This window comes from Eleginops maclovinus, chromosome 13 (genome assembly GCF_036324505.1).
Source record: "Eleginops maclovinus isolate JMC-PN-2008 ecotype Puerto Natales chromosome 13, JC_Emac_rtc_rv5, whole genome shotgun sequence".
Taxonomy (NCBI): domain Eukaryota; kingdom Metazoa; phylum Chordata; class Actinopteri; order Perciformes; family Eleginopidae; genus Eleginops; species Eleginops maclovinus.
In genome coordinates, this window is record NC_086361.1 from 12,694,410 (window position 1) to 12,707,130 (window position 12,721).

The following is a 12,721-nucleotide window of genomic DNA, read 5'->3' on the forward strand; positions in this document are numbered from 1 at the left end:
CACATGTAGTAAGGTAGATGCATACAGACAGTATGTAGAGCATGCACACGCCCAAGAAGTGCAGTAAATATGTATATGATGCCAGAATGATTAACACCGGGTTTGTGATGGGAAGAAGAAGGGGGGGGGGGAGGAAAAGAGACTGTGCCTGTAGATGGCAGAAGAGTGCTTTAAGGGAACGTGTGGTAGCAACATTTACACACACACACACACACATGCACACACACACACACACACACACACACACACACACACACACACACACACACACACACACACACACACACACACACACACACACACACACACACATATTCAGGAACACGAGCACACTCACCCACACATTTTCTCATTAACCCTCACACAGGCGTGTTTATATAGCTACACCTGTGAGGCTTTACTCCGTCTTACGAAAATTCCCTAAACTGATTTCAGACAAACAAACACACTCTATTTAGCACACACAAACACACTAATACTGTAGATTTCACTGATGCACTGCTGCACTGATTGAGAATGAATGATGAAGAAACCGGAGCACTGTTGATTTTTATGGATAATGTTTGGGGAAATAAATGGACAAATACCATGACTGTTTTCCATAGTTAAGTTTGAATGTTTTGCTTGCGGCTGAACAGTGACCAGACTGTTTTAGAAAGGTTCCCCATAGATTATTTCATATATACATTGATTAGAGATTAAGTTGAATATGGTTTCTTTATTTTGTACTTCTGAGGTTTGGTTCTTAGGGATTTAACATCTAGATATGTCTTGCATAAGTGCCTTTGTTTTGTGTTTTTTTTTTTTCAATTACTTAGTTAATGAATTGCTAGGTCCTCTGTGAAGTTGGTTTGTTTGTTCATGTCTCAGTTACGGATTAACTTTATTGGATCTAAAAACATTTGATTATAGAATAAAGAAAAGAAAATATAAGGAACATATTGAGTTAAGTCCTGCATTGCTCAAATGCACTTTTCATGGCTACCATTCAAATGGTTTGATTTATGAAAATATTTCTCTTTTATTGCTTTAACTGTTACAGACCATGTCCTTTTTTGTTGTGTTTGGGTTTCTGCCCTTTACTCTAAATTACATTTTCCCTTAATGGACAGTAACAACAAAAAGCTTAAAAATACATTGAAAAGTCTAATTTAACTCTTTTTAAACATTTAAACATTTTCAAGTGTTGGTCTTGCATTACCAATTACAGTGACCCTGCTCTATCATGACTCACTTCTGTTGAGTTTTAATGGTACTATAGCAGTTATAATTTTAAGTTTTCAAGAGACACTCTCCTTCTAATATCTGCTACGTTATCAAAAACTACACCCACAAGCTCTCTTAACTGGAATGGCCTTTAGATCAAGGACTGAAAATCATCTCAAGTCTAAGCACAGCACATTCTAACCTTGAAGCAAAACCACATGCCATGCAGCTGAACGGATGGCCGGAGATAAGTTCTGAAGGTAAATAAAAAATTGATGTATGTGGAAAAATAGATACCAGGCACTTCTGTAGTTAGATCAGAGTAGAGCAGTTAGGGGCAAAACTCAAATCCACCATTTACTGCGCAATAATTAATATTCATATTTAAAATGTTTCACTCAAGCTGAAATAAATTTGTTTGTATTCTAACAGGAGTCTTTGTTGGTTTTTTGATGAATACTTCTGTAGTGTATTAATACCCGGTAACCTTAATTCATAAAAATGTCAGTTTGCTGATGAAACGCACTTGTTATGAGCTGAATGTATTTCCAATGCTATTTGGGGGAGTCTTTGATATACAGCATAATAGGTTCACAGCATCACTTAGGCTTTTGTTTTTATTGACTTGATAACTACATATTTGTTTTTAAGTGAAAATCCATATGCAATTTAAGTCTTGTCCTCCTCATTTTTGAGCAAGTGAAAACATTTATTATTTGTTTTTGTGATAAAAGAGAAGGAAACGTGCCGACTATTTAATTTTTATCACTATATTACTTTCAATTAAACTAAATGACGTCATAATATTTTGAGTTGAATGTGATGGAAGACTAAAGGGTCAGATCTTATATTGGCATGTTTTGGATGAGATTATATGTTGACTGAACAACCTACCATTGCTTCAAATACAATTATAAGAAAAGCATTTTCTGGTTAATCTGAGCTGCCAAGCTTTGACATTTACGGGACAAAGAATGTATAGAAACGGTTTGAATTATTAATAGAATTGTGATAGTGTTATTACATGTATGAATAATATATATCAATATATGCTATTATTTGGAATATATCAATTATTAAAACGGTAATCATTCTTTGTCGATGTTTTGCTGCTTTTTCACATTTTCCCCTGTGGACTGCAGCAGAGGCTGTCACAGGTAACATTTAGATTTAGACATTACAGTTGAATTGTATCGTTACTAAACGTATAAAATTATTGACTAGAAAATCAATTAGATGCCATCAAGAACCCAGCAGCATCACTTCACAGGACCAATAGATTTGCTCGAGTGTCTGTGTCCATCATGTGCTACCAAATTCCAAACTCTCCCTTGTATTGATTTTATTTCAGTAGACAAGTGGATCAATGAGTAATGACAGACAAGCGGTTATTGGTCCATGTGGCTATTGGGTAAAGCTCACTACATCATGTTGCACTGCTAAAGGGTAGTATACTGTTATCCTTATATGATGTCTTTCTGTTTAAATGTGGATTCTGAATACTTTTTTTTTTTCTTCCTCCGTTTTGATCAAATTTGGGCACATGTTGGTAAAGTTTTGGCAAGATCCCATTCCTCTTTGCCACTTGACGCCCCTGCATTTGGTCCTTTGCACACTGCTGCAACGGCAAAGAATACACCTCGTGTAGCCTGATGTTCAAAATAAACCTACCAAAATAACAATCTATTGTTGTCATAGTCCATTAAATGCCGTTATTTCCGATAAAAAGCACGTGAGTGGAAGCGGGATCTTACGAGGAGCACTTGAAAGCAGCATCTCTATACCGGCGGTGTAAAGGAAGAGACGCACCAGCCGCGGGAGAAAAGACCGAAGTATAGAAAGCAGAGAGGATGATGCATGTCTCCTCTGGTTTCTGACAACAAGAGGGATTGTCATTTTTATCTTTTCCTCGTTGGACTTTCACAGAGAACTAAAGGAAGACTGTCTGAACATAACGAGCAAGCTGCGGTTTGGCTTGTTTGGTAAGGAATTGAAAGGAATGACTGATGGTGATGTTCATGTGAAAAGAAGTCAGATAAATGGCAGAATGATGAAAGAGTGATTAATTTCTCTGCTTTCAGGAGCGGAGAAGATGCAACATTTTCCTCGCCGTTGTTTGTGAGAGAAGAATAGGAGGAAAATAAAAAAAGGAAGGTTTGATATACGCAGGAGTGAAGAAACGGAAGAGAGCAGGGTTATCCGGACAGGAAAGAAAAACAGAAGAAATACCTCTGTCCGTTTTTGAGACACCAAAGGGAACAGCTTCAGAGCAGAGGTGATTTTTTTGTATAAGAGATACGCCAGAGGAGAGGGGAAACATACGCCACAGGAGGAGAGGCTCATAAGGAGGGGGTAAAGCCAAAAAGAAAGGTGTATTTCACAATGAAGATGGGATGCAGCCCGGGGGAAGTGAGGATTTGAAGCTTTCCCTGCCTCTCTATCACTCTGCAAGGGAACGGGACAGACCAGAGAGATATTAACGACAGGCTGAAACCCAGCGGAGAGTGGATTTAAAGAAAGAGACAACCTGTGTGCCAGTCCCATCTCCCCCTGTCTCCCTGCTTTCCTCTCTCTGGATGTTGACTGAATGACATTTTTTTCGGATATGAGGGATTTATCTAGCCTATGTTAGAAGGAGGAGGCAAAGAAAAAACGCACCTCCTCTCTCTCTCTCTCTCTCTCGCTCTCTCTCTCTCTCTCTCTCTCTCTCTCTCTCTCTCTCCGTTTTCTGGATGTGAAGCAGCATGCGGCCCGGTGAGAGCTTAGAGGGCTCGCGCTCGGCTCGCAGAAGATGTATTGATGTTAATAATATTACTAATAGCAGCACGGAACGCTGTCTCGCGCACCCCTCGTCGGCTATGAAGAGGGGTACGACGAAGAGGAGGATGATAGGGACGAAGGAGAGGATGTCGGACGGAGGATTGACGGTGATGCGCTGTTTTCTGTGGAGTCTCCTTCTCTGCTCGCTCTCCTCGCGCGCGCAAGGTAAGGGGATGCGACACGCGCACATACACACACACAGAGAGTCACGCACGCCACGCGCAGTGATACAAACGCCTTCACTCACGCGCGCACATTGGCAATTTGGGTGAGACTGGGTGCTGGAGTTTTTTTTCTCTACTGCAGTCTGAAGAAAGGTGCTGCTTGTTCTGTGCGTGTGTGGGGTAAAGGAGGAGAGTGTGTGTGTGAGGGTGTCTGTGCGCGTGAGGATGTCTGTGAGGTGTCTGCATGTGTGTGAGTGTGAGTGAAAGGGGAGGTATGCGCGCGAGGTGCGTGTGTTGATGTATGATGTGTTGCGGATGAAAGAGGAGAAATATAAATTGGCTTACAGGGAGGATGAAGGGAGAGAAGAAGAGAGGGATGGAACCGGCAACAGCCTCTTTCCCTCTTCCCTTATTTTCTGCTTGCTTCAGTTTGTTCTCTCTCTTACTCTCTGCCTTGCTCTCTCTCTCTCTCTCTCTCTCTCTCTCTCTCTCTCTCTCTCTCTCACCCTCTCTCACTCTCTCACCCACTCTCTCTCTCCATCCTTCTCTTCAATACAGCCATTGAGCTGGTAGCCAATAAATATTCTTGCGGTAGCTCTTGGGCTGTGGCAGCGAACGTGAGCTGCTTATACCAAAGTGTGTGCGGGAGTGTGTTTGCCCCAGTGTGTGCATGTTAGTCTGTGTGTGTGAACGTGAGATGTTTTTTAGTGATGAGGCCTGAGCCTTACACAGCATTTTATTCCCCCAATTTCTACCACCTTGCCCATTTGTTCATCATACTGTTGAAAAAATGTTGTATAATGGTGGTGTCTCCCTCTCTCTCTCTCTGTCACACACTTTCTTACTTTGCCCCCCCCCACCCTCTCCTCTCTGTCTCGCTTCTCCCCTCTTTCCTTTTTGAGTGAAATAAAACGTTAAAATATTCACAGTATGGCACACTCTCTGCCACTTTCTGTGTCTGTCTGTATCTTGGTATTCCTCTGCTTTCCAATTTTGGTTACTCTCTCTGATCCTATTTAAAAATGCTTTATGGACACACATTGAGTGAGAACACACACACAGCTTATATACACAATCACACAAAAACACTCTTTGCTGTGTCAGGTTAGGTTTCATGGGTATAAAAACTAACTGATAATTCCTCATCGTGACTTGAGAAGAGGAAGGGAGAGGAGGATGGAGTGTTGGAGAGGAGGCAAAAGATGGATTGGGAGGAAGACATAAGAGATGAAGTTGAAAGATTATTTGAAAGAAAATGGGCATATGAGGAAGTTAGGCCTGGAGTGGAATAAGGAAATGAGACAGAGTTGACAAATAAGGAAAGGCCAATCTTAGAGACTCAAGCAGTACTAGATTTTTAAACTAACACCCACCAATATCAATTAGCTTCTGACAACATCAAGTCAGGTTGATTTGTCACAAGGTGGCAACCAAGTTTGTCATTTTGTAAGAAGTAAAAAGAAACCTTAAATAACAAACTTTGTGGAAGCTATTGAAATCCATTTGTCTTTGCCATTTTAAAGTCCACATGATCCTCCAGCCTAGGGGGTCATGTGTAGGCTGACGGGGCAGAAACAAAATGGATTTCTTAAGCGATTAAACATATCGACACCGGACATGTCTAGACTCTTAGCGTTGCACCTTTTTACATAGTTTCACTTTTTTTTTTTAAACAGGAATTTCCAGCCTTTTTGTGTCATATTTGGAAAGGTGGTTCACTCAGATGGACAGATGAGCGATTGTGATTTGTTGGGTGTCAAAGGAACAAAGACACGAAAGGTGGGATTTCCTCAGGCACAAAGATCTAGTCTTAAAACCCTTTGGGGCACAGATCTTGGCACTGATCTCCTTGTGGCTGTCTAGCCTGTGAGAGAGACCTCATAGAATCAGATAACTTGAATCTCCTTGTGGTATAATATGGTCAAGGCTGGCTGAAGAACTGTTTTAGTATAATACATATTCACATTAGGATTAATAAAATGTCAAAAGTGGTTGGAGTTTGAAAAGCAAGCATGCAAAACAAACCCTTTTTTCCCTCTTAAGTGTAAGGGCTGAACAGAAAGGTAAATAAATGTGTAATTAAATGTCTCCTTGATCCATGCTGGCATTTTGGGGACCAAGGCTTTAAAAAGAGGCTGGAAAATTAAAACCAGCCACCAGCCAAATGCTGTTACATTTTGGCCGTGGATGGTGAATTAGTCTACTCTACCGACCCTTGGCAGGTAACCAATCATTGTGTGGTCCTGCATTTTCATTCTAAAAAACAATCTAAGGGGTAAAGTAATGAAATAGGCCGTAATGGATTCACATGCTGCTGTAGCCAGTGGACAAAACGTTAATTTTTCAACTTGCTTAACACATTAAAGCGCCATCTCTACACATCTTTTATCATGATACTAGATTTTAAGCGACTGTCTCCTCTACAAAGTCTACCTGCAATAGATTAGGACACTTTTTGAGAAGGCTGATTAAGGATTTCAACTTGCTTTGGACCCCGTGGCTTTGACAGGTTATTATAACTCGTTGTATTTTTGTACCTGACATGTAATTTGAAAATGCAAAGTTCACATCATAAAATGAACCTTAAATGAAGTTTGCCCAGTAAGTCAGATGCTGAAATAGCTATACTTGTCCTCTGCGCTTCCTCTCCCCACTGATCCCCTCTTGTCTGTTTCATCTGCTCTCCTCCCTGCTGCTCCACTCAGCTTAACTCCACCTCTCCTCTCGCCCCCTTTCATGTCCCCTCTGTTTTCCTCTCCTCTGCTCAGCACTTCTTCTGTGCTCTCATCTCTCCTCCGGGCTCCCTGTCTTCTTTTCGTCTGTCAGATTTGTCCTGTGGCTCCAGAGGCTTAATTTACTCACCAAACATACTAAATCGCACATGTGCTCACGAGACAACCCCCCCCCCCACACACACACACACACACACATTTCACCGTCTCCCAGGCTCCTACCGTGTGATTTCTGGGCTTGTCAGAACACAACCGAGAGCTGTCTCCCACCTTACCAACTGCGACTTTGCACCAGATCTGTGTTTCAGCTTAGTATTAACATTTCACAGGTTTTTACTGACACTGTGGATTCCACCGCCACTCAATCAAAGGACTAACACTGATCAATCATCCAGCACTAATTATCTATTTCTATTAGGCAGGCGGGTAATCTATTGGTGGTCATCGGTGGGGTAAGAAATTCAAACAGGTTCTTCGCATAAGGTTAGTCTTTAGCATGTGATCAAATCAGCAAACCAGGGCTAAAAATAGCTAATTTAATTTATATTGACGAGCCATGGAAATGAAGGGCTTTGTTCTTGCAACATGGCTAAATTGAAATGTATCAGTCATCCCTTGGAAGTGTCTCGTAATTTAATGCTGGGCATCAGTGTTAAATTGGACAGGCTGTTAGGCGCATTAAAATGGTCCTCGAACCAGGTTTTATAACCCATCACTGAGTATCAGAGATTGATTGGTGCCGTCTACAACTCTGATGTTGATTATAAGTCACTGATTGATGCTGCCCATTAATAACCGCTGCTAATCATTTACCTGTGTAAGTTACTGGTTTGGGAATTTGATAATCATTCCCTGCTGTCAATGATCGATTGATATTCTACGTATAATTAATAATATGGTTTATTAGTGAGCTTTGAGGCAAAAAAATACATGATGCCGGCATTAGCAAGCACAGGGACTGCACATCTCTTTGTCTTTATCTAATGAATTCACACACACATTTGGGCTAATGGTACACTGTGTACACACACTGAGGCAGACGAGCACTCTCTGAACATTAGCGCAACACAGACTCTCTAACACACATTTAATCCTGTGGCTTATGGCTGGTTTCTCGGGGAGCGAGATGTGTCTGTCGCAGAGTCAGCCTCTTGATCATATAAATACTTTTGACTTACTCAGAGAGAGAGAGAGAAGGGGAGAGGGAGGTGAGAGTGGGAAAGAGGGAGGCATAAACATACCTATTTAATTCATTTTGTGCTGTTGTCTTCTCAACTACATTCTCTCCTCCTCTGACCCTCTTGACTTTCATTCATCTACTCCTCTCCTGCAGTTCCAACCCCTACAGTGAATTTGTAATTACTTGTTTTTTCTTGCTATTTAACCTCCTCTCCTTCCTCCGTTCTCCTGATTTGCTTGACTGTCAACATTAATAACCAATTTCTGAAGAATAATGGCATAATGTTGTTCAAGGAAATGTGAAGGTGCAGGTTTGTCTTTAACATCAGAGAACAGGGATCACATTCCAGGTCATACTTGAGGCTAATATTGACATTTTTTAACGAAGGAAAGCACACTCTCCCTTTGAACTTTACACATTTTTCAAGTGCCATTAGCAGAGAACCAAAGATTGAGCCAACATGGCAGTGAATGCTAGATATGTTCAGTATGGTATTTTCGTCTGATGGTTGTCTAGGTGGCAGTCATTTTTTCCCTATTCCTAATTTTCCTAATACAAAATATTTGCATATGAAAGAAGTTGTATTAGTTGTAGTCCTCCCATTACACATAATTGTACTCCATTTTCATTTCATTTAAATTCTGGTACTTTGGTGGTACTACAGTATTTGCAGTGGGAACTCTCCTGTTAAGTTTGTGATTTGCTGTGTATATTTATATTCTTGATATCTGGTTACTCTATATTCATTTGTTTCTGCTCTACATCCATCTTCCTCCACCCCTAATTGCCCGTTCTTCTTCTTTTCATGCCTCCTCCCACCAACATTCACCCACAGTGAATATGTAATCATATTCTGCGTCTACCATCTCTCCTTTTTATTTCTCTCCTCCATTAGTCTTGCCTCTCCTCTGCCCTCTCCTCCCTCCGTCTTCTGCCCCCATATCATTTATAATACGTTTGTATTGTAATAGGTGGGAACTCACAGGATACACATCTGATAATCTCTCATGTTTGTTTTCACTCTTAGCCATCAAACATGTTGCACATTTGTGTCATGCACACATATCTGAATGGTGTATACCAATACAGAGCTAAACAAATCCTTTCTCAAAGATCAGCTTGCACTTATTGAACAGACTGCTAAATTGAAAAGAAGTGATCATTTTTCCATGCAAATTAGACTACAAAGAGAGAGTGCACTCCCGTGAGCAGTTCCAGCTGTTACCCGGCCCTGTGGATCCATAACAGCTTTTTATATACAATTGAACTTTTCCACCCAGGTCTAGTGCAACTGCGCACGCACAGGCTGGTGTCATGAGTGTAATAATTATAAGCATAATTCATCATAATTGAATGCAAAGACATTGTGGCGTCCTGCAGGAGCCATCAGGAAAGATACCTCTGCTATGGACTGACTGTAAAAAATGATGGGATTCCAGGAAGTATATTTTTAATTTGTCCCTTATGGATTTTGTCATTGAAACTTTATTTAAATTACGTGTATTTCATCTAAAATTCCACCGAATGCACATGCACACATGCAAACACAATTCGAATGCATTACTTAACTGAGTATGAAGCGCTCAAATTTAAAACACGGCTCTGATTAAAGGCCTGTCAAATTGGGAAAATCAACACTGTTTCGCAATTATTCAGAAGGTGACTTTTCGCAGATATCTTGGAGGTTTCTGAAAAACACAGGCTTTACGTTCGCACACACACAACCTTAGATACACGCTCACATTTACACAGTCAGTATTCCATAGCCTCTTCATTATTTCAAAGATGATTAGAAGTAGTCATGACATGAACATGTTGGCACACACACACACACACACACACACACACACACACACACACACACACACACACACACACACACACACACACACACACACACACACACACATAGATAGCATGTGTTACCCTGAGGATGAGAGCGCAAATAGACAAACGCTGACACACGCACACACATGCGCACACACCTACACACACACTTAGAATCTGATGTGATGCAGGAAAGGCAGATGAGAAATTAACAAAGACAGACAGTCCCACATCCAGCTGGTGCTCCCTGTTAGTGTGTGTGTGTGTATATCAGAGAAGTGTGTGTGTGTGAGCTTTAATTTAAGTTAAGAGAAACGAGGGATGATTTTTTAAAATCTAGGATGGGAGCTTGTATTGAAATGGGAAATAGTGTGTATAGGAATGCTTCTATATAGCTTTATGGGAATATAAACACAAGTGTTGGTCATAGGGTTTGATCCCTAGTGACAGCCAGTCTGTCCCTGTCAGACTGTCCTTCAGGGAGACACTGATGCCCTTAATGACCCTGTGCTCTCTGAGAAAAATACATGCAGTAGCCAAAAAAAGAAACTCCTTAAAGACCAAACGAAACTGAAATGACCCAATCAATGCAGAATATTAGGAAACAGAACAGGGTATTGGTTAGTCTTAAAACCAGGACGTTTTCCTGAGAAAGGTTCCTCATGTTGATGTCCTGGTAACCTAAACATACCTTTGGCTAAATGCAACCGGTGCTGGTCCTGTCACTTTGCCTCTGATTTGTACCCATTTAAGTAAACAACCGTCTAAGTTGCTCTGGTTCGTTTTAGGAAAGGAACATATTGCCAAATGAAGCAGGTGTTTTTCTGATCTTAAAGCCAACAAATGACTGAAATGACAATAAATACAACAAGTCTCAATAATTATACTCCTAATTATTGACAGTGCAATTTAATGGTTATAATACATTTTAATTGGTAGCAAATTAGTTGTTTAGAGCATTATATTGTTGTCATAGAGGGTTCGGAAAACCACAATCAACAGCTTGTGTCGGACATTAAACACGTTTCGAGTGCTTTATTCACACTGAATTTTTAGAGACTGCTTTTAAAATCATGTTTCATTCAGCAACCTGTTAGTCAAAGTCAGGTAAAAGCTTCAAAATAAAAATAAACTAATTCAATATTTTTTGCAGCTGAACAAAACATTACTCTCAAGCATGTCTCCAATAACCCATTACAAATTAAAAATGCTAACTAATCTTTGATTTTAGAAATCGCACTGTTGCCATGGTGACCAAGTGAACATTAAGATCATTTCAGTTCCTGGTGAAGTGAACTTAGCAGCTCAAATAAACACACAGATATATGCAGAAAGATAACGATTTGTAGAAAAAACGAAATGTTTTAGAGGCAAAAAATACCTTATTTACTTTGATTATTGTCATGGTCTGTTATATGTGAAGCTTCAGGTATTTTTAATGATATGCAGGCATTTGTAACAACACATGTTAGATATAATCTGTGTCAGTGATGGTGCAGGAAAACATCTCAAAGAGATATGTTCATGCATTAGTTACACATTAACATAGAGGCCTAAGGGACTTATTACTGAACAGCTTTAGTTGTTGTGTTTTGAGGAATTCATATATCCAGTAATTACCCTTGTGTTTGTGGAAAAGACCAATTATTTGAGTATTTATTTGCTGGTGATATAACAACAATCAGTTCTCAAAAGACACAACAATGCACAACAATTGCACTTTTGATTTGATCAGTTTGCTAGAAAAGTGAAGCCTCTGTGAACCCAACACTACTCCAACGTATCCACATGTTTTAATTACCATCCATTTTAGAATTAAAGTTAATGTGTTTTTGAAACTATGAAGTGCTATAATTGGTTGAATCAATCCTATCTGGGTGCATTTATAATCATCCCATAACAACACATGTCAATTTTGTTTTACCCATTTAAAAAATAATAGTATATCTGACTCCGGGAGAGAAAAACCCAGAGCAACCAGAGGTGTTTTGTGTTCGCGTTTAGACCTGGTATGAGATGACAGGTATGCCCCTGTGCCCCAAAGCCACAGAAACTTGGCCGTCAGCACACATCACACACACTTCACTATCTCACACACAATCTCACCAGGAGAATCATATAGTGAGTCCCTGATTCCCTCATCATAAGTAGATGTTTTTTTTCTTATGATATTTCAAGACTTTTTCTGCATTAAAGGAAGTATTTGGAAGACTTATTGAGTCGTGCTTGCATGCATATGCCTCGCCATCTCCTGCAGTCTTATTGGCTGATGAGTCTCAGAGCTCTGCAGGTGTTGCATCTCCTTCCTAAGTGATGATGTATTTCCTGTCTGAGACTTTGTGTACTGTTGTTCATTCTGTCTATGTATCTGTGTGTTTCTGTGCACATGATGCGCTCCTGTATGTGTGTGTGTGTGTGTGTGTGTGCGCGTGTGCATGTGTGTGCTTGTCTGCTCGGTTCTCAGAGAAGACTCATTTCCCCAGCAGGCCCTGTCAGGCTGTTTCTGGGCGCACTCAGTTCACAGCTGGAGGCTACTGCTGTCACCTGCTTACCTAACATCTCTCCTCTCTTCTTTTCTATTTTACTTCCTCTACTCTCCGCTCATCTCAGCCATAACCTTTTAGTGCAGATTTTGTACAAAATCAGTGAAAGTGAAAAGGAATCAAGTAATTTGCTCTTTGCAGAAATTACTCCAAAGAGAATGTGCAGCCAAATAATTGAGAGTCTAAAACATATACTGAAGTTGATGTCGATTTTGCGGCACCTAACAGTGGTTGCAGATGTCAACCAAC

The 12,721-nt window shown here is 40.4% G+C and overlaps 1 protein-coding gene across 1 annotated transcript in view; it reads left to right on the top strand.

Moving 5' to 3' along the window:
* The first annotated feature begins 3,950 nt into the window (after window positions 1-3,950).
* The window catches only part of csmd3b (CUB and Sushi multiple domains 3b), a 312,509-nt gene continuing 303,738 nt past the window's right edge, over window positions 3,951-12,721 (top strand). Inside the window, exon 1 of the mRNA XM_063899320.1 lies at window positions 3,951-4,191. Coding sequence (XP_063755390.1) covers window positions 3,951-4,191 — 241 coding nt within the window. The remainder of the gene's footprint in view (window positions 4,192-12,721) is intronic.